Source organism: Spea bombifrons, chromosome 10, assembly GCF_027358695.1.
Source record: "Spea bombifrons isolate aSpeBom1 chromosome 10, aSpeBom1.2.pri, whole genome shotgun sequence".
Classification (NCBI taxonomy): Eukaryota; Metazoa; Chordata; class Amphibia; order Anura; family Pelobatidae; genus Spea; species Spea bombifrons.
In genome coordinates this window covers 7,368,562-7,390,700 of record NC_071096.1, presented here as the reverse complement: position 1 = coordinate 7,390,700, position 22,139 = coordinate 7,368,562, and the positions used below count along the sequence as shown (strand labels likewise).

At 41.8% G+C, this 22,139-nt stretch overlaps 3 protein-coding genes across 3 annotated transcripts; 1 reads left to right on the top strand and 2 right to left on the bottom strand.

Moving 5' to 3' along the window:
* Positions 1-1,124: 1,124 nt before the first annotated feature.
* NDUFS3 (NADH:ubiquinone oxidoreductase core subunit S3) lies at positions 1,125-6,623 on the bottom strand. The gene is made up of 7 exons (XM_053449471.1): positions 6,496-6,623; positions 4,061-4,120; positions 3,512-3,609; positions 2,955-3,104; positions 2,196-2,321; positions 1,479-1,598; positions 1,125-1,377 (listed from the first exon to the last, which is right to left on the bottom strand). Exons 1-7 carry the CDS (start codon positions 6,539-6,541, stop codon positions 1,213-1,215), a joined length of 765 nt encoding a protein of 254 aa, XP_053305446.1. The 5' UTR covers positions 6,542-6,623; the 3' UTR covers positions 1,125-1,212.
* Positions 6,624-6,660: 37 nt separating this feature from the next.
* KBTBD4 (kelch repeat and BTB domain containing 4) lies at positions 6,661-11,327 on the top strand. The gene is made up of 4 exons (XM_053449456.1): positions 6,661-6,713; positions 8,253-8,884; positions 9,198-9,304; positions 10,084-11,327. Exons 2-4 carry the CDS (start codon positions 8,281-8,283, stop codon positions 10,942-10,944), a joined length of 1,572 nt encoding a protein of 523 aa, XP_053305431.1. The 5' UTR covers positions 6,661-6,713; positions 8,253-8,280; the 3' UTR covers positions 10,945-11,327.
* Positions 11,328-14,210: 2,883 nt separating this feature from the next.
* Positions 14,211-17,022, bottom strand: PTPMT1 (protein tyrosine phosphatase mitochondrial 1). The gene is made up of 4 exons (XM_053449472.1): positions 16,800-17,022; positions 16,097-16,177; positions 15,694-15,885; positions 14,211-14,539 (listed from the first exon to the last, which is right to left on the bottom strand). The coding sequence occupies exons 1-4, from the start codon at positions 16,950-16,952 to the stop codon at positions 14,396-14,398; spliced, it is 570 nt and encodes a 189-aa protein (XP_053305447.1). The 5' UTR covers positions 16,953-17,022; the 3' UTR covers positions 14,211-14,395.
* Positions 17,023-22,139: the final 5,117 nt, after the last annotated feature.

Below are 22,139 nucleotides of genomic sequence, written 5' to 3'. Positions count from 1 at the left end.
ACGACCCCCCAAAATCTAAATATTTAGGAAAAAACCAAAAAGCCTGAATATAAGACTACCCTATAGAAAAAAGAGTTTTACTAGTAAATATTAATGCATGTAAACAATTTTTTCATATCTAATAAAAGCTATGATTGAGAAAAATATATATTTTATGTATTTCCTTTTATTTGCCAACCTGCCCCCCCAGTTATGCACATCTGCCCCCAGGGTTGCCACTCTGCCCCCAGAAATGCCTTATACCCCCTATTTGCCACTCTGCCCCATGATGTGCCTTTTAACCCTCTATATGCCAGGGGGTTAAAATGCATATCATGGGGCAGAGTGGCATATAGGGGGTTAAAGGGCATTTCTGGAGGTATATATATATATATATATATAGCAGCAATCACACTCCTATCAAGCCAAAGCAGCCAGTACATGCTGGAACCTGGGGATGATAGGAGTGTGAGTACAGCCTCCCTATGCCATGCTACCACCACCACCCACCTTACACATCCATGCTATCACACGCACACTCATTCACAAACATTTAAATACTCATTCATTCCATTAATCACACATACTTCACACATTAATCACAAAAACCCACCCCCACCCCCTTACCTGAACTGCAGATCTCTCACTCGAAGACTTCTGCAGGGGCCCGGCTGTGCGAGCAACTTCTCTGGCCCCGCCCCCAGAGGAAGGAGGGGGAGGCAGAATTATGTGACGCTCTACTAGCTTCCTGTTCTCCTGCTGCTAGAAGAGACGCTGCTCACGACCAAAGCACCGGTAAGCAGCCTGGCAACCTAATCGAGGTCTGATTAGAAGACGACCTCGATTAGAAGACGAGGGGTATTTTTCAGAGCATTTGCAAATACGGTACTTAATATAATACAAACTATGGAATTTAAGAGAGTCCGAGGACAATAATGCGAGCAGTGTCCCTTTCGCCACGGTTATACGCGATACCCCTCTTTATTTAAAAGATTTTTTTTTTCATGGACCATTAGGTAACTGGGTTAAACTGGGGTCCACTGGCAGAGTACAAACCACATGCACATACAGAGAAGGGACTGACAGAATTCTTAATTTGTCTAATCACTCTCCATTCCACATCAATTATTCAGAGATACAAGATATTCCAGAATGTAAGTCTTTATTTTATATACATAAATAAGTTGTTCTAAGATGCACAAAAGGAAAGAGATGAAGCTACTATATTCCTTTTCATTTGGCTTCCTTATTTTCTCCGGACTCCAGCTTTGGGCTCTCCTCGGGCTCCCGGTGTGAAGGGAAGGCTTCCCACGGGTTGCTCAAGTCAAACTTCCGAAATTCCTGGGCCAGCTGCACCGGCTCTGCAACCACGCGTTTCACCTCATCGTCATAACGCACCTGCGGGAAGGCACGGATCAACCACGTTGTAGTAAATATGACCTTATACACCTTATAGCGATTTGTGTACTTGTAAAGCAAAAGCGGCAAAAAGACCCTACCTCAACATATCCAGAAAGGGGAAAATCTTTGCGGAAAGGATGTCCCTCAAAGCCGTAGTCTGTCAAGATTCTCCTCAAGTCAGGATGATTGGCAAAGAATACCCCATACATGTCCCAAACCTAAACGAGAAAAACAGAGCTGTGGGTTTGACCGGTACAAACAGGGATGTCCACCTAGAAGACCAAGATCATCAAAAGGGATGCAATAACCATAAAATGACAACACAATGAATCCTTTCTGCACTTCGTCTCCGTGACCAAGTGTCTCGATGACTAGGCTATGTGTAGCAGTATGGGGGGAGTCACAACGTAATTTCTACTTACATACTGTGATCATGAAAACAGGTAGAGTATAAAAGAGCTGGAAAAATAAAGTATTTCCCCTCAAATCAACTCATTACAAACTGTGAACAGATTTGGCTCTGCTAAACAGTGCTGCTAAACCCAATCCTCAGAATAATTTGTGGCCAAGAAGGCCTGGGAAATATTCTGTTGTCCCTGGGAATATTTCAGGGACAATCTCAGAAACCATATTACAGAGTCAGTAATAAACAGACAACCAGAGCTTCCCGAAAACATGTCTCAGAAGAGCAAAATCTATTGGATGAAGAACGCCTCCCTATTATCTGCAACAACCACAATTCCCTCATCGCCATGTAAGTGAGAGAACGGAGTCGTTAGCAATCATTATGAAGCTTTGTGAATAAGGGGGCTCACCTCTCTTTCATACCAATTTGCTGCCTGGTGTAAGGACACGATCGACTCGATGGGCGTCAGCTCATCTGCGTACGTCTTCACACGGATACGGGAATTAAATCGCAGAGACAGGAAATTGTAAACAATCTAAAAAGATGGAAAAACATGGCAAGAATGACACGGGCATCACACAAAAAGATTTACCCGATGAGTCCCAGAGTACGAAAACTATAATAATACGAGAATAAGAATTTATGTTTTAAAGGACAAGCTCAGCTCTTATGTACTAAAAGATGTAGTTGGTACGTGGAATAACCTTTCAGTAAAGAGAGTATTTGTATAGGACTGCTATGCTAGAACAATACTGGCAAAAAATGACAGTTGCTAATACAAGAGAAAAATGTAAAGAACACACCATTTATTAAATGAGCCTAGTTATTTTAGTTAAAAACTACCTACTTGTTTAAAACAACCTACAACCTGTAACTATACTGATTATTTTTTCCATTTAAATATATAATAATATATAATAATATTTTCACAGCACCTCAGACCGAAAGAGACTGCAAACACCATTATGGCCGATCCTACTCCCTTTTCTTTGTGCCATCACATATTTTATTAATTATATTATTATATTATATTATTATTATTTAATTTTCACAAAGACGATCTGCGCCCCCTTCAGGATTTTTTTTTCCAGTCATAGAAGATGAAAATTTACCTATTTAGTCAGAGCAATGTCTAATTTTTTTTAATCAGCGTTCTTTGTGCTTTTACCTCAAAACGGTTAGTTCTTGTGGGTATATCAACAGCAGTAAGATCTGCTAAGGATTTGAACTGAGCATTGGTGTGATCCCGAAGAAATGTAATGACGGGCACCACGCCATCCGGGTGAATCATTATCTCCAGTTCATCAAAGCATGTCACCTGAAACAGAGATGGTAAAAGTAGAACAAAAAGCGTTAAAGTAGCCAGTTTGGTGAAAGCAGGAATATTTAACAAACTCTAGACAAAGTGCTACAGGCAGGTACAGTGAGGGAGCCGTACAACACCTGGGCCAGAATTAGAATAAAACTAATATAATAGATGATAAAGCACGTCTTTGAAGCCTGCAAAAGGGTAGAAGAAATTGTATTGGGGTCAACAGGATCTGGATTATACACCAAAAGGCCACATCGGTACAAATTAGAAAATGGTCATTTTTGTTATTAATGATGTCATGGAGTCATGTGCCTGAAACATGCGCCAATACAAGCCTGCCAAGATACAAATCGATTTAGATAAAACAATGGTATTTAAACCCGAAGAACATCTCACCGTTGCACATCACTCACCTGGACTTGCTGAACATACTTTGGGAGAATCTCAGCCACGTATTCACCGAATGCAGACAGCTGGTTTTTTAACACAACGTTTCCAGGCCGAACCGTGGCTAAAAAAAAAAGAAGAAGAAACGTCAAGTTACAAAAACGCAACACAATCTACCCGTTGGCTACGCCTGGTTAACACAATCAGGAGCTACGCGGGTCTTGCTTCCACCAGGTACTCTGAGAGGACCACGAGATATGAATTATATAGGATTATTTATATATATACTAGAAAGAAAACTGCATGGTTATTGAAGAATGAAGCAAACAGCATCACAGTCAATAGATTGTAAGCTCACAAGACCAGAGCTCTATTCTCCTTCTGTACCAGTTTGTCTTAACACGTGTTAATGTTATTGTTATTATTACGTTAAACTATACTCTGCCCTCTTTGTAATAACAACACGGAATCCACTGGCACTCTATAAATAAAAGGAAAGTAAGATTTCTATAGAAACACACAGCCGACGGTTTTAAGTGGGTTTAGAAGAATTGTGATATTACGGAGGAACTTACGTTTGGTTTCGGAAGTTGTACCCTCATATCGCACCTGAGGCAGGACTCGAAGAGCAGAACCTGCATGCAGAATAGAAAGGGCATTTTACAATACCGCAAAGCATGGTTATTATTGTTAATTGTTTTATGTAGCGACATCGTATTCTGTAGCGCCGTACAACGGGTTATTTCAATACATCTACAAACAGTGGATCTATCACCACGGGCTACATAGTATGCGGTACTGAAAAGAGGCTATGCGTGTAAATTTAGGACTCTAAGAGGGAATCGCAAAGGCTAGTATCAAATGTCACAAACAGAAGCAGTAGAAATGCAGGAATCGTGGCTTCTGGGCGTTTGTCGCTTGTCCCGTCTAACTACGGATGAAACCGGACATAAACGTCAAATCAAATTTCAACGGCAGAGAGTTGGACAAGATGCGTCACCGGAAAGCTGCGGCCGTAAAGAGAAACGCGGCTGAGGATCCCACACTGGCCTGTCAGCCAAACAAGTGTCATTCGTCAGAACGATGACAAGGGGTGACATTGAGTCCTTGCAAGTAACATTTACTCCGAGTAGACACACCACTGTTCAAAAGTTTGGGGTCACATGGAAAACAAGGACATTTCTGGCTGTAACATAATTACAAAAGGCTTTTCTAACCATCAATCAGCCTTTTAAACTTAAACTTGGATCCGCGAACACAACGTGCCATTGGAACACAGGAGTGATGGGAGTGTTTTTAAAAGAAAAGCAAATCTTGTCCATTGAAACAGCATGAAATGGATGAGAAATCCCGCGCAGACTAAATGATTATTGTAGCTGGAAACGGCTGATTCTTAATGGAATCTCTTCATAGACGTACAGGGACCCTTTATCACTCCCATCACTCCTGTGTTCCAATGGCCCTTTATCACTCCCATCACTCCTGTGTTCCAATGGCCCTTTATCACTCCCATCACTCCTGTGTTCCAATGGCCCTTTATCACTCCCATCACTCCTGTGTTCCAATGGCCCTTTATCACTCCCATCACTCCTGTGCTCCAATGGCCCTTTATCACTCCCATCACTCCTGTGCTCCAATGGCCCTTTATCACTCCCATCACTCCTGTGTTCCAATGGCCCTTTATCACTCCCATCACTCCTGTGTTCCAATGGCCCTTTATCACTCCCATCACTCCTGTGTTCCAATGGCCCTTTATCACTCCCATCACTCCTGTGTTCCAATTGCCCTTTATCACTCCCATCACTCCTCTGTTCCAATAGCCCTTTATCACTCCTGTGTTCCAATGGCCCTTTATCACTCCCATCACTCCTGTGCTCCAAAGGCCCTTCATCACTCCCATTACTCCTGTGCTCCAAAGGCCCTTCATCACTCCCATCACTCCTGTGTTCGCTGATCCAAGTTTAAGTTTAAAAGGCTAATTGATGGTTAGAGAACCCTTTTGCAATTATGTTACAACCAGAAATGTCCTTGTTTTCCATGAAAACAGCTCAGTGACCCCACTACAACAGTAGTGTAAAGCATAAGGCAACTGTGCAAGAACAAGTAATTACGTGCCTTCCGTGGGAAGACAGTAACGTGAACAATTCTTTCATTCTAAATGTTTTCATCAGCACTGATACAGGCTCTCTGTCCATGAAACGCCTGCTTTGCACATGCTCAATAAAACAGGAATCAAACATGCGCAGCGGCAATAACAGCCTCCTGTCCGTACGCTGCGGCTGTCACCAAACTGGGGCGTTTGACTAGTAATACCCCATATAACCTGACCATGTCACACCTACTATTACTCGATGATTTGCTTAAATCTGATATTTTCAAAATCTTTGGATCCTAACAACGTTCTCTGTGCAGCCACAATAACCTCCCTCCACAAGTTTCAATAAAAAGGCTATGAGTAAAATATTAAAATGCCTGAAAATGGTGCATCATGTTTTCCTTCCGAGATGGAAACAAGCGCCGTTCCTCATGGTATAAAGCTACGTTCCCCGAAATGCTCCGCTACTCAATAATTTGGCTGTGAATAATGGGAGTTGCCATATACATCTGGAGAAGACCAAACTACAGTATGGCGCAAATCAAAGCTACTGGATGCTCATCTTTATCCCGAACAGAACAGCCAGTCAGACAGTGTGTGTGTCTGTGATGTGTGTGTGTATATATATATATATATATATATATATATATATATATATATATATATATATATACACACATATATATTTTATATATATATACACACATATATATATATATATATATATATATATATACACACACACATATATATTATATATATATATATGTGTATATATATATATATTATATATACACACGCGCATACAGATAGACAGATAGACAGATAGATATAACAACATTCAGTACTCAGCACACTTAAGCTTTCACTGTACGCCCCTGTCGCTGTATACAAGGTATCCGAGTGGCCCCTCACCTCCCCGGAGAAGGTTCCGAGCCGCCCGTACTCCAGCTAACATCATTTCCCCGGAAACGGCTCCGAACCTACAACCAAGGACAACTTCACCGCGGCGGAAACCAGATGTCAAGTCCGGCTGTGAAAACGCTCCGTGCAGCTTCCGGTGAGTGCGAGCTCGTGCTGGAGAGTTCCGGTCACAGAGGGCGAGAGGAGGATCACTGATAGCTGGGTTTACGGTAAATCCGCAGGCTGGAGGGAGATAACCCCCGAGTGAATGCCGGCCTCGGGGACATGACTACCGGGGAATAAATTCGCTTTGGAGCAGTTAGGGGAGCCACGTTTATTATACCCCTGAATAGACACCCGGTGCCCCAGTAACCATTCCACATCTGTGTGTATAATACAATACAATACCAGTGCTTATAATTTAATACACTGTATATAGATGTATATATATCACACTATATAGGTGTTATTACTTTATAAAACACATGGATATATATTATTATTATTATTGTGCTCCATGCATACAGATACACTTTATCTATACATTGCAAAGCAAAGCTCCCATACTATGTTCTGTTTAGAATTGACGCGAAGATGATCGTTGTTATATGGTGACCGATAACAATAGACATTTTAAGTATGCGATACATTATATCACTAGTAGCAAATATGTTATAGTTTTGTGCTTGTTCATAAGTTTGGGGTCACATAGAAATGTTCTTGAAAAAGAAAAGCAAATTGTGTCCATTAAATTAACATGAACTAGAACAGAAATTCAGCGCCGACGGGGTTAATGTTGTAAATTACTATTGTAGCTGGTAACAGCTGTTTTTTTATGGAATCTCTTCATAGGCGTACAGAGACCCTAAATAACTCCCATCACTCCTGTGTTCCAATGGCCCTTTATCACTCCCATCACTCCTGTGTTCCAATGGCCCTTTATCACTCCCATCACTCCTGTGTTCCAATGGCCCTTTATCACTCCCATCACTCCTGTGTTCCAGTGGCCCTTTATCACTCCCATCACTCCTGTGTTCCAGTGGCCCTTTATCACTCCCATCACTCCTGGGTTCCAACGGCCCTTTATCACTCCCATCACTCCTGGGTTCCAACGGCCCTTTATCACTCCCATCGTTCCTGGGTTCCAATGGCACGTTGTGTTCGCTGATCCAAGTTTCAGTGTTTCTCAGCCATTTTAAAATCAAGGACCGCTAGTAACAATTACCCCAAAAAATATCAGAAGCATTATTTGTAAGATGCAATTCTGGTGCAAATTGACCCATTCTGTTTGTTGCTATGGTGATAGGATTGCTCTTTATTATTGTGTACATCTAAGTTGTATTATTACTCTGGATTACCCTCTGTTGAGTTGATTCACTTAATACCGACTTTGCTGGTGAGATAAACCAGATGAAACATTGCGGCTCACATTTTAACTGCAATATGAAGGACCAAACCTTGTGAACTTCTTGTGGAAATAAAGTCAGTGAATGAAACCATTTCAGCTTACCAGCAAACCTGTGATTTAGTGAATAGAATCACATGGCTCATACGTTGCAATACAAAGTTTTAAAAGGGCCTAAAAACAGTAGATCGCTCCTGCAGCTGGACCATTCCTTTGGTTCCCATGGCGATAAGGCCTCTTTTTAAGCCTTCTATCCCCACAATGCTGTTTTATCATAACCCCCATTGTGCCTCTCCCTTCCCCAAACATCTTCTCGGCCGTAATGCTCATCTACTCATCATGGTGTGTTTTTTTGTCTTTAAAGCGCGTGGAAGTCCGGTGTTGAATCAAACATGGAATCATCGGAGGATGCCGGTGCCCAAAGCCTTGCCAGCTCCTCGGAAGAGAATTATTTTGTCACGTACACGTTCACAGATCGATCGCACAGCAGCAGAGTGGCTCAGAGCATCATGAAGCTGTGTATGGAGGACGAGTTGTTTGCGGACGTCACCATCCTAGTGGAAGGAAAGGAGTTCCAGCTTCATCGGCTGGTGCTGTCGGCTCAGAGCTGTTTCTTTCGCTCGATGTTCGCTTCAAACCTTAAGGAAGGCCGCGACCGCGTGATAGAGCTCCAAGACGTTAGCGAGAGTGTCTTTCAGCTGCTGGTGGATTATATCTACCATGGGACAGTGAAGCTGAGACTGGAGGAGCTACAGGAGACGTACGAGGTGGCGGATATGTACCAGCTGACTGCGCTCTTTGAAGAGTGCTCTCGTTTTCTGGTCCGGACTGTGCAGGTCCAAAACTGCCTGCAAATCATGTGGCTGGCCGACCAGCACAGCGACACGTTGCTCTACACGGCGGCCAAGCACTGCGCCAAAACCCATCTCTCCCAGCTCTACGACACGGAGGACTTCCTTAACCTGCCCTTGCGGCTCCTGAAGGACATCATTGCAGGTCAGTCTCCAAGTAAATCTGTCTTCCCTTGAGGTGGTGGAGGCTGAACAACTTCTGCCCCCATGACCATGAGGACTAAGGTTGTCCAGACTGGATGGGCCTAATGGTTCTTATCTGCCGTCGCTTTCTATGTTGTGGTTATCGAATGCGAAATTACCATTTCTGGAGGATATCTGAAATTTGACATTTTTTTTTCTCATTAAAGGTTTATTACACCACCTGTTTTGTACTCTTAGTAAATCAATTCTTTATCCATTCTCTCTGGCTTTCCTTGAGCGACGCTCATGATTTATTATTTTTTCTTCTGTAACAGACGGAGTACCGTGTTCACAGAATCCCACTGTTGCTATAAAAAACTGGATACACTTCAACAAGGAGGAGCGGGAGGAATTCTCAGACATCCTACTATCCAGCCTTAAGGTAAAAAACATTCTGGTATTTTTTCAGTCTTCTAACTGACATTAGCAGGGTAAATAAAAAATTCACTGTTTCATATAACTCTACAGGGAGCGGTGCAAGCCAAGGGTGCCGTAAGCATTTTGTTATCGGCATATTAATACTCCTAGGCTGCCATCAGGAGACAATGTTGGCATAGGAGAGGGAAGTAGGAATATTGTCTTCACCTCTGCTTCTAGCTGTCCTCTATTGTTGTAAGCAGAATAGATCACCTGGAGCTACATTATTAACCAGGGACATCATTAAAGTTACCCATGATGTTCTTCTAAAGAAGATCTGGTGCCTTGTGACTCAACAAAGTCAATGTTTGAAAGTTCATTCATATTTTCTGTGGACGGCGGCTTTAATAAGATTTTTAAATAAATATATTTAAATAAAAATGATAACTTTTCATCGTAAGCTGTCCTCCCAGACAGACAAAACAATAGACTTTCTCCTTTTAAACTTTGGATAGCACAACCTGACTTATGCATGAAGTTGCCTTGAAAGGTTAAGTCGACAAACCTAAACCTAACCTACTAAGTGTAGCAGAAGAAGCAGAAGCTTCGGGACTATCTTGTGGAAACTCATCAAGGGGAGAATGCTTGACCAATTAACCAGATTCACCTCGTGCATTACCTGTCCAAGTTGGCCATTAGCAATATATTTAGGGTTTTTCTTTTTGTACCATGACTGGGAAAGTAAGTCGTGACCGGTTTAAATCTGCCACCAAAATGACTGTTTCTTTTTTTTTGTCTTTAAAGGAAATTGGAGAGAATGTGCATATTTACCTGATTGGGAAGGAGGAATCTCGCACCCACTCCGTCGCCGTTTCGCTGCACTGTGCCCAGGATGACTCCATCAGTGTATGTGGGCAGAATAGTTTGTGCCACCAGATCACAGCAGCCTGCAAACACGGGGCTGATCTGTACGTGGTGGGGGGCTCCATCCCAAGGAGGATGTGGAAATGCAACATGGAGACGATGGATTGGGAGCGATGCGCCCCTCTCCCCCGAGACCGCCTCCAGCACACCCTTGTATCCGTGCCCAGTAAAGATGCCATTTATTCCCTTGGGGGCAAGACCCTGCAGGATTCTTTGTCCAATGTAGTCATTTACTATCGGGTGCAAGACAACGTCTGGACGGAGACGAGCCAGTTAGAGGTCTCCGTGTCTGGAGCGGCTGGTGTGAACCTTAACGGGCTCATCTATCTGATGGGTGGAGAGGAGAACGACCTGGACTTTTTTACCAAACCCTCACGCCTCATCCAGTGTTTTGATACCAACACGCAGAAATGCCACGTGAAGCCGTATGTCCTACCCTTTGCAGGCCGCATGCATGCGGCTGTACACAAGGATTTGATATTTATCATTGCAGAGGGAGACCCGCTGGTCTGTTACAATCCGTTATTAGACAGCTTCACGCGGCTCTGCCTGCCGGAGGTGTGGAGCTCCAGGCCCTCCTTGTGGAAAATCGCCAGCTGCAATGGCTGCATCTATGTGTTCCGAGACCACTACAAGAAAGGGGACGCCAACACCTTCAAGCTGAACCCGGCCACCTCCGTGGTGACTGTAACCAGCGGCATTCGGTTTTTGCTGACCAACCTGCAGTTTTTACTGGCGTGATCCCGGTACTCGCGGTATACCCGGCAGCCTGTAATCTTAATAGAATAGACTATGAATCTGAATAGACTATGTTCCAAAGAGTTGACGGGACCAATTACTACTATTCAGGAGGGCTTAATGTCAAATGTTGTGCCAGCCTAGTGGCTTCAATCATGTTAAATGTTTTGTGCTACTCAGTCTTTCCAAAGTTTGTTTCTAACAAGATATATAGATCTATATAGATCTATATACATATATATACGTTTATTTTTGAACCAGCGTCTTTAAGTGCCCATTAATTTGTCACTGCTGTAGACATGTAAGGCGAAAAGTTCTTCAGCCTCCTCCTTGGCTCACCCCCTAACATAAAGCAAAAGGGGGAGCAATTATTTCCCATTAAAGTTGATTAGTTGAGGCTGTGAATGGTCAATGTCTGGCTTAAAGGGGAAATATTTCTATTTATTATGAATACATTTACAATATGTATGGGAACAGAAAACCAGAGGATCTCTTGGACCGCAACACAAGGATAGCTCAGCTAATAAAAGCCACGCTGTAGTATTAAGGTCTGACCGGTGGACTCTCTTCGTCCCACGTTGTCCTATATGGCATTATTGCCATGTGCTGGGAAATATTACAAAATAGCTTATTATTGGCTAGTTCAACCCTAGAAAAAAAATCTATTTTTTAGGGATTTTCCTGTTGAATAAAAATCGATTCCACCAATAAAATAATTTTTTATTGAAAATGATTAGAGCAGAAAAGTAGCTAAGTTATCAGCAGCCAATGAGAAGTAACACGGAAATCCTTTACCGGGATTGGTATTCAAAATATATTAAAAATAATATATTTTTTTCTTTCAATGAGTAAGTTTTATATACAATACTGCATTCACTTCCATAACGACCTAAATCGCTCATCTAACCTCTCAGGGCTTTAATACAAAAATATACAAATAAGAATTGCAGCAGATTTTATAAGACATCAGTCATTTAATTCATTCAGGTTTTTTTTTGTAATCTGGACCACGAATAACAACAAAAATAAAGGCTGCACATAATGTGGCATCAAGTTGAGTACAGAATCAGCCTTTCTAAAATGTAAAAAGATCTTTATTCTGTTCTTCTCTTTCCTTTTAAAATAAAGCCATGACCCAAAGCAGACCTAAATTCTGCTTTACTTGTGATTCACGCATTCTGCTAACCAAATCACTATGAAAATATATTTACATATATATATATACATTACCATCCAAAAGTTTGGGGTCACTTAGTTGTTTTCATGGAAAACAAGGACATTTCTAGCTCTGACATAATTGCAAAAGGGTTTTCTAACCATCAAATTACCTTTTAAACTTAAACGTGTCGTTGGAACCCAGGAGTGATGGGAGTCATAAAGGGCCGTTGGAACACAGGAGTGATGGGAGCGATAAAGGGCCATTGGAACACAGGAGTGATGGGAGTGATAAAGGGCCATTGGAACACAGGAGTGATGGGAGTGATAAAGGGCCATTGGAACAAGGGAGTGATGGGAGTGATAAAGGGCCTCTGTATGCCTATGAAGATATTCCATTAACAATCAGCCAATTCCAGCTACAATAATCATTTACAACATTAACCCAGTCTGTGCTGGATTTCTGATCCATTTCATGTTATTTATAATGGACAAAATTTTTATTTTCTTTCAAAAACAAGGAAAGGTCTAAGTGACCCCAAAATTTTGAATGGTTGTGCACATTATGTAGTTCCCATTGGATATGATGCAATGCGCGCAGTACGCAGGTCACAAAATACACACTAAGTTCTGCCAACAGTTTGTAGAGATTTATAAAATAATATATATATACGCTATGTATGGAGTATATTTATCAGAACATATATATCAAAGAACCTTCTGAAATACTCATTTAAATATGTAGATTTTTATACATTTGCAGGAAAGCTGAACCTGTAATGCGTTTCTGACGTTGAACTTCTTGCTTCTTGTAGGTTTAGGTAATTCCAGGGCTTTGTTAACTCAACTCATGGAAGTTTAGATCGGCAGCAGCCCGTGGCAGCGCCAGCATCATCTAATCAATAATCATCAGATATCTCCCTTAAAATGGCTGCCTGAGCAATTAACAACCAGCAACTTAATAGGGGAGACCTCACGGGGAGGACTTATCGTGCAGATGATGGTCATCACATCTTATTACTCATTTTAGTATGTAAACAGATCTGCTGTAGTAACTATTCTGTTTGGGGGTCAGATGGCTTGACGTGTAAATCCGCACCGGGCAGGGTATACCGAGCCTCCCGTACACGGGGAGCATTAGCTGCCGGATCACAAGCGAGCTGAGAAGTTTTTATCATATTACACAAAGTACTTTTAAAGGGCTCAAACATTCGTCGTCAAATTATACTCTGTGTTACGTTGTTCTTTGAAATGCGTATTTGTACAGACTAGTAGATACTTGTTACAAGTGTATAGATCTACTCCACGGTCCCACGTTTTTAGGAGTGTGTCTCGGGGGTACAGGTATTGACGTACCCCATCTATGCAGTGCATTTATTAGTGACTGATTTATCACGGGAAGGGTATAAAATATAGCATGTGAATAGGATTTAGCGACGTTCCCATAGCAAGTATTCTACACGTGTTTATCCTACAAATCTTTTATGCGGTGCATGCAATCTGTTATATAGAACAAGCTGCTGCCGTCCAGCTGATCCGCTAACCGCGTGCCTCCACCGGACATCTGCCTTATGAACAGTCAGCAAAACACACACCGGCTAACCAAATGAACCAGACCCTATCTGGGTAACACCTAAACGTTCCTGTTATTCTGAACATCGAGTACTACTTACCTTCTCTACCAGAGCAGATATGCCACCCAATACCATTTTATATGATATATCGGTATCAATCACTATATATATATATATATATATATATATATATATATATATATATATATATATATATGAGTGGGTTTCATCTGTCATTTATACCTGGTGGTAGACAGCCGAGCAGATCGTACACAGTCTGAGTATAGGCTTAAGTAGAAATCTTTTATCTGAATTATAATGTATGTTATAATAGCTGCTTGAATCTGAATTTGTTGTAAGGCGAATATAGTAATAAAATACATGACTATTAACGTTTGTCTTCTTTATAGTAACGTTTATTTTGGAATACCTTCCGTTTATTTATGAAATTTAATATTTTTATTTTTATTTTAGGTCCCATGGTTTATGTCTGAGTGAAATGTTTGGTGCCATGTTATAGTAAACAAGGAGATGCCCAAATGTGATTATTAGACTATGTTTAATTGTAGAAAATCCATTAAAAACATTTACACAAAGTCCTGGAAGCAAGCCAGAGGTCCCGGTTGGGTTTATACGTGGAAGATGCTAATCTTCTATGATTTGTTAGGGTGAGGTTTGACATTTTGAGTTCCATTTGTCACAAGGACACATATTATCCTCCGATTTCAGCCTCCGCTTTCTGGGGCTCTGGTGTCGTTAACCGAGCTGTAGTAACTTTCCAGCACTTGGTGTTGTGAGTCTCGGATGATAATGTGCGGCCTTATGCTTGCTATGAAAGCCTCTGCGGAATCAGGGGTCCACTTGTGTCTCTACAGAAAGAAAACAATAGTCTTCTGTTATTCATGCTCAATTGTGTAGATTGACATAACGTTTTGGTGTAAGACGGCTTCTGATTGTTCAGATTTTGTCACATTTGTTACTTAGAATGGGGTAAAACACTTAACAATCATAACTGTATTTCATACAACTCATACCCTTCGACTGCATGGGATCATTAACTAAACTGCTGGCAAGGTGTAAGATATCATCTCACCGATTTTACAATTTATTACAGGGCCATCTCAGCTCCTCTATATTTTTTATTGTTCTGTATAGCGCCATCATATTCCGCAGAGCAGTAAAATGGATAAACAGGACATTACTAGTATATAACATAACACTGTGACTTACAGAAACAAGAGGCGAGGAGAGCCCTGCGTAAATGAGCTTACAATCTAGAGAGAGTTAGGGTGCCTCTGTTAGGGATGGAGCAGCCGCACTAGTATAAGGATTTTCTGGACGCAGGAGAGGGACTAGGGAAGGTGAGCTAAAGAAAGATGGGAGGAAGGCAGGTAATGTGTACGTTCGTAGGCGTCCTTAAAGAAGTGGGACTCGAGGGATCATTTTAAGGACCGAAGGTAGAGAGAAAGACGGATATGCTGCGGGAGAGCGTTCCGGCGGATAGGGGCATCCCCCGTCTTACAGGAGAAACTCAGCTTCGTAATGCATTGGTAAAATTAAGCGTTTCAACTCATGGTATTACTTGGGGGGGGGGAGTCTAAATAGTACTTAAAACTACATGAAAATACTCGTGAAAATGAAATGCCGGGTTGAACAGAATGCAAGAACAAAGCTATGACAACTGATAACCAGCCAATGCCTACCATTTACCACCTTAGAAGGAAAATAGACTGATCTCATAGTACATGGAGGGTGCTGAGTGACTGCCGATTCCACCCGAAAATTCCCAATAATTAGTCAATATTCAGCTCCTTGAGCTGGTTTTTCCACATTTTACCCGCCCTTACAGTAAAGGAACCCTCTCTACGTTTAAGACGAAAGATCCTTTCTTCCAGTCTAAAGCGATTTCCATGTGTTGCCTGGAAGGTAGGATCTCCAAAGACCTCAAACATACATGTAGAGGTTTATCATACCCCCTGATATCTGAAATACCCTCACGCTGGATACCCCACAATCGCCTCACCTCTATTAAATATGCAGCTACCATGGTGGCGCTGCGAGAGCGACCTGCCTTGCAGTGGATGTAAACGCTGTTACCCTTTTTTCGGTGCTCATGAAGAAATGCCACCCCTTTCTGTAAGTTCTCCAGTGTGGGGACCCCAGTGAAATCCACGGTGCTGAGACGCAGCTGTTCTACACCCAAAGCGTTCCACTGCTGTTAAGAGAAAGAAGTTGACGTACATGGTAAGTAGTCGACTATATGAGTATTAAGCCTGTGTTTAAAAAAAAAATAAGTCATAAGTCTTGAAGCAGCCAATTATTGGCAAGAAAGAACTTTGATAAGTGCTTGAATCAGGGCAAACACCGCCGGCAGTGAATAGGGCGAGGGATCTTGGACCATACCAACCTGCAAGTTTTGGTCTTACCTCAGCGGAGTTACACAACAGCCTGGTCTCGTATTCTTCATTCATCGTGATAACCCCATGGACGTTTTCCTCATTAATTAACTGTAAAACACATACACAAAGGTTACCATAACATTTACAGATGACATCATACCTGAGCGAGTTCAATGACCAAAGACAACAGGTTCTAGTCAACAGTTATTCAGGTAATAACGAATGAGGCTCGAAGTACCTATAGAACATAGGCTATATGTTCCGTATCACGGATGGGAAAGACAAAGCCCTCTAGCTGTTGGATTGCAAATCTCATGATGCTTGGCCAGTGGCTTGCGTGTCATAAAAAGCTGGCCAACCATTATCTGTATGTCATACGATCAGAAGGACAATATATCAATATTTATAATAATTTATATATTTATAATAAACAAAATGTTATATTGTAACCTTTATAAATTAAATGCAGTTACCATTACAGATCAAATAGATGATTTCACTGTGAATGCATTCAAAAGACTATGAATATTGAATAAAAGCATAATAAACATAATTTCACTAAATAAGCAAATGGCCATGTTTGCAATGAGCAATTCTGGAGCAAAATTCTCAATGGGGAGCAATCAGCAGGTACATTTCCTTAGTTTCCATGGTGACAACTTCACTTTCTCTCTTCTTATACTAAACGCAGTGACATGTAACATATGACAAATGGCGCATGCGCCCTCACCTTCTCACTCATGCTCCTGAAGGGCAACGCTCCTAAGATAACCGTCTCATCTATCCTATCGTACCACCTCCGATCCGTCACCTTCCTCATAAACACATTATATAACAGGGTGGGATAAAAAATAACGCGCGCGGCCAGTGCCTGGATCGGCATGATGCTACCACTTGAGGATATCACCGTCTACAACTAACCAGTGCCACCGCCGCCATATTCCATATTGGCACTTCCGCCCAATTGCCCGAACAGGTTTCCGAAAGTAACCGGAAGTCTAACCCCTTCAGTCTAAGTAAGGGCAAGTCTAAGGCCATTGCCTGTGGGTGTCGACTGAAATAGCGTCAGCCATATTGGATATGGGCAATTCCATTTTAAGGAGGATCGCTAAGCAAAATTAATTTTGCAGCTTCTCCCAAATGTAGCTATTTTGTTTAAGAGGTTGAAGAATGCTTTACTATGTATTCTTTGTTGGAAAGGCTGCAATAATAATAATAATAATTATTATTATATTTTATTTATATAGCGCTAACATCTTAAGCCTTATATTCAAAGGGTCTGACAAGACGAGAATTGAGAGACTAAGACAAACCGATACATTAGGTGGAGAGAGCCCGGCTCGCAAGCTTACAATCTTGGGGAATTGGGTGAGGAAATCATAAGGACATAGCCGGGAACTTTCTAAACAAGCTGATCCTGGAAACATTAACCCTTTAATAGCCCATCCTAAATAGTCTACGTGACGGCTCGCCTAATGGGTTGACCAAATTGCTCAAATTCCGATCCTCATGGAAATCTTGCCTCATTATTTAAAGATACATTTAAACGAGTCACCTGCATTCAAGCAGGGATACCAGCCATAACACACTGGGAGCAAAATTACCAATTGGAAGGCTTAGATATGATCCCAGCAGGGTAGACCGTGAGATCGGTGATGGAGTGTCTCTTTAAGGACAAAGGTTTTTGGTCTCTATTCTGTTCATTACGTGAAACTGATTGACAGAAATAAAACGAGGTCATCTCAGTCGAGGTATTGGTATTCTGTGCGCACTACGGTTTCCTCAATAAACCCTGGAAAAGAAGGCTGTTTGTTTTGAAGGGCTAAATTGCCTTTCTATTTTAAGTATCCCCTCTTAGCGCACCGGCTCCTAGGTTGCCATGGAAACAAACGCATTTGTATAGCTGAGAATTTATTCAGGACCGGGAACCTGCTCCAAAACATCATCCTTCCCATTATCCTAATGTGTGCCATGATACTAAACATATTACATGCCAACAGAAACATGTTACAAGGTCAATGAACACAAAACCGAGCAAGAATTCAGCACATACCCAAGGTGTAAATATTGGGGATTCCGTCATACTTTACGGCCGGGGAATCTGAATATATATGCCTGGTTCTCGGGGTCAACACCCAAATCGCGGGAGCGGGGCCTTGTAGCGCACCACTACCCACCCATTTCCTCTTTAAATGGGGGTATTACCCACTATGTCAGTGGGTAAGCCCACTGACGTTGGCGTGAATGGTACTGACTGGGCATGCGCTGAATCCTTGCTTTGTTTTGTGTAATTTTTGGAATATCAGGGAACTCTTCAGATTTGACCTGGAGATCTCCAGGTAAAGCACCGCTTCTCTGGATCAACACCTGAATCCTCCAGGCCGCCCCCTGCCCATTTGCCCTTTAAATGGGACCGCCCACCGATGTCACGGGACCGCCCACCGATGTCACGGGACCACCCACTGATGTCACGGGACCGCCCGCTGACGTCAGAGGGCAGTCCTGGTCACGTCCCGCAAGGGAAGGCTCCGGGTAGCCGGAGTGAAGAAGTTCCCAGGTCATTATTATTCTAGAAGCAACCCGGGAATCTGAATATGTATGGCTTTGAGGTCAAATTAGTGCTACGTCCGCATGGCCATTGCCAGTCTGGCCCTCGTTAGGATCTCAGAATATATGTAAGACAATTAGAACCCATCTTGCAGTGAGAAAAAAAAAAATCACCATGACAACAAATTTGCACATTTTTGAAGCCGCATCTCTGTTTGTATTACCTGGTATTATCCTGATAAAGTAAACAATTTTGCCAGGAGGTAAACCACGGGATACATTTTTTGAAAAAATGCGCATTTTTTTTAAAGGCACATTATTAAACAAAAAATAAAACCCAGAAAATTATAATTAAATTATGAAGATCATATTCATATATATATATATATTCATATATGCATTTTTGTTGTTAAAACCAAATACCGAATAAACTAGTATGGCGGCGGATAAATGTACACGAAGACTAAGAAGCACAATCTAAGTTTCTTTGTGTTCGTCTTTGTAAATATCTCCTAGCTAATCTCCCTGGTCCATTCCCCCCCATACAAGTCACTGCCTTTCAGTCTACCTTAGTCTTAGCAGGGGTTAACGGGAATGCTCTTCATTGGTTGATGCCAGAGGAGCCCCCTGCTGGCGACCAATAGAGTCGCTCTTACTGACCTTTAAATCCTGGCTCCAAAGCTGCTGCTAACTGTTACAGTGTTAACCCCCTATTAACCCCTGCTAGAAAATGAAGAGAAAACCCGAATACGAAGAACGTAGATAAACATGCGCCCGAAACAAAGATGGGAAACGGGCGTATATTCGTAGAAAACGAAGATATTTGTTTTTTTCACGAAGATGAACACGAAGATTTGGCCGGCACGACTCCCCTCCTCAGACCGTTTAAGCTCGACTTGTTCATTCTTTAGGAAAAATGCCTCCCTCTTCAAAGACCCCTTGTCCGTGATTCTCTTTTACATGAGACAGGATGCAAAGAATTACTTGCCAAGCAAACCAAGACACCCTTCCGGCTCCAACAAACAATGCACAACAGAACTCCACGGTCTTTACATTTATTTTACTTTATTTATTTTACTCGCACTTCTTATACTCGTTTAAAAAAAAAATCAAGAAATATAAAATCAATTCCCGTTTTTTTTCAAACTTGATCTAGAATTTTGTTTGTTGGTACATTGTTTTTAGCATACACTATCGCTCAAAAGTATGGGGTCGCTCAGAAATGTCCTTGTGTTTGAAAGAAAAGCTAATTTGGCCAAGTGGTGTATTTAGGACTGTGGAAAGCAAATATTGCCCATTAAAATAAAAATGGAAATCAGAAATCCAGCGCCGACGGTGTTAATGTTGTAAATGATTATTGTAGCTGGAAACGGCTGATTTTTAATAAAATATCTTAATTGGCGTACAGAGGTCCTTTATCACTCCCATCACTCCTGTGTTCCAATGGCCCTTTATCACTCCCATCACTCCTGTGTTCCAATGGCCCTTTATCACTCCCATCACTCCTGTGTTCCAATGGCCCTTTATCACTCCCATCACTCCTGTGTTCCAATGGCCCTTTATCACTCCCATCACTCCTGTGTTCCAATGGCCCTTTATCACTCCCATCACTCCTGTGTTCCAATGGCCATTTATCACTCCTGTGTTCCAATGGCCCTTTATCACGCCCATCACTCCTGTGTTCCAATGGCCCTTTATCACTCCCATCACTCCTGGGTTCCAATGGCCCTTTATCACTCCCATCACTCCTGTGTTCCAGTGGCCCTTTATCACTCCCATCACTCCTGTGTTCCAATGGCCCTTTATCACTCCCATCACTCCTGGGTTCCAATGGCACGTTGTGTTCCCTCATCCAAGTTTAAGTTTAAAAGGCTAATTGATCATCAATTTTGCAATTATGTTACAGCCAGTTTGTTTTCCATGAAAGCAGTTCAGTGACCCCAAACCTTTGAACATTACCAGATGTATAATGCTGGGGACCTACATGGTATGTCAGGTCAACAAGAACTGTTTTCAAACTAAATGTAACAATTTCCTTATGAGCCATTTATTGGACTGATTATTCTGCATTTATTTATTGATTTATTTGATTTTGTAGCTCTATATGACCAGTTTTGACAAAATGTAACCAATTCTTTGACAAGTTCAACTCGTTCATCCATAACGACATAATTTTAAAGGAAGATTAAATAGTATGTTTAATGTACATAGACATTCTTTGGGATGCTTATGGGCCACTTATAGTCATTTTGGGTTGGAAATGCCAATGGTTTTGTATGCGATACAGTGGTGGATGAATCACCACGACGGATCCTTCACAAAGCATTGGCCGTAAATAGAAGTTTTCTTGTACCAAAGCTACCCATTTATACCTTAAAGTTCTTTTTTTGTGATCAAAGGGTATAGCCTATTACTATCGCTCCAACACTCACCTGTTTGGTTAATGGAAGCGGTGCATGTGGGGTGTCTCTAAGAGAGACATCATGAAAAAGGGACCGCTCAGGAATGTCTCTTGTGTTTAAAACCCCGTTAATGCCAGAACTACTGTGAAGAGAGAGAGTGCGTGAGATGGGTTCAGAGCTACCAAACCAATAACGCGGCTCCTGAATCTAAGACGAGACCAAGGACTGATTAAGGTTTGAGTCTCTACCGGAGTAAAATTGACCAGAATACATGGACAGAATTGGTCTGATCTGCCGTCAAATTATATGTTTCTATGGAAAAAAACAAACAAACTGAGACTGTCTCAACTAATAAAATCTTCAAATATACATTTTCACATTATGTTTTTGGTCCATTTAAATATAATTTTCTCACAAAATGATTCTGCTTACAGTTTTATTTGGAAATAACCCATTCAGGTACCGTATACAGCTCCTGGTTGCTTATGCCTCTGTTTAATAACCTCAGAGAAGATTATTGAAGTGAATGACAATTAGTAGTCCGGTGACTCGTGGGATGTGTTACACCATAGCTCCCAATTTCTACCCCCCGGGCAAATCGGGACACTCGAGGTCGTATCTTGGAGTGCAGAGTGTCACTCAAACAATTCTACGCAGTATACATTCTCTCATGTCCCAGACACCACAGCATGAAATCAGGATTGGCTTCCAGAATCCCTCCGAGCTCTGCCCCGAAAAGTGGAACAGCGGGATACAGCCGCAAAATCGGTACTGTCCTGCTCAATAAACACTACTACAAAACTAATGATACGTTTATTTTGTATATGAGCTGACATAAGACTCCACGTATACCGTGAATGTGAGCCTCATCCCAAAGACTGACACTTGGAACGTATTTTGATCCGTAAACGGAAAATGATTTATTCCAACTACTGCCCTTGGGAAAGGTCTAGTAGAGTATCTCATTTAAAAATGTACCCATCCCCAGTCCCATAGGAAACTATCGTTGTTTGGTGTGTCTGTAAAATGACGTGTTTTGACACAGATCTTTTAGCTTTATTATGTTATCGTATATAACCGATGGCCGTCTCAACAGTCTTCTTCCAGATGGTGGGACATTG

Excerpts from the sequence above, each read along its gene's own strand:
- PTPMT1 (XM_053449472.1), bottom strand. The coding sequence starts at position 16,952 with ATGCCGATCCAGGCACTGGCCGCGCGCGTTATTTTTTATCCCACCCTG. Across the intron at positions 16,178-16,799 it reads TCAGGAGCATGAGTGAGAAG|TTAATTAATGAGGAAAACGT; the intron begins GTGAGGGCGCAT and ends TGTGTTTTACAG. Across the intron at positions 15,886-16,096 it reads TGTTGTGTAACTCCGCTGAG|CAGTGGAACGCTTTGGGTGT; the intron begins GTAAGACCAAAA and ends TTCTCTTAACAG.
- NDUFS3 (XM_053449471.1), bottom strand. The coding sequence starts at position 6,541 with ATGATGTTAGCTGGAGTACGGGCGGCTCGGAACCTTCTCCGGGGAG. Across the intron at positions 3,105-3,511 it reads AGTATGTTCAGCAAGTCCAG|GTGACATGCTTTGATGAACT; the intron begins GTGAGTGATGTG and ends TCTCTGTTTCAG. Across the intron at positions 1,599-2,195 it reads CAAATTGGTATGAAAGAGAG|GTTTGGGACATGTATGGGGT; the intron begins GTGAGCCCCCTT and ends TTTCTCGTTTAG.
- KBTBD4 (XM_053449456.1), top strand. The coding sequence starts at position 8,281 with ATGGAATCATCGGAGGATGCCGGTGCCCAAAGCCTTGCCAGCTCCTCG. Across the intron at positions 8,885-9,197 it reads CCTGAAGGACATCATTGCAG|ACGGAGTACCGTGTTCACAG; the intron begins GTCAGTCTCCAA and ends CTTCTGTAACAG. Across the intron at positions 9,305-10,083 it reads TCCTACTATCCAGCCTTAAG|GAAATTGGAGAGAATGTGCA; the intron begins GTAAAAAACATT and ends TTGTCTTTAAAG.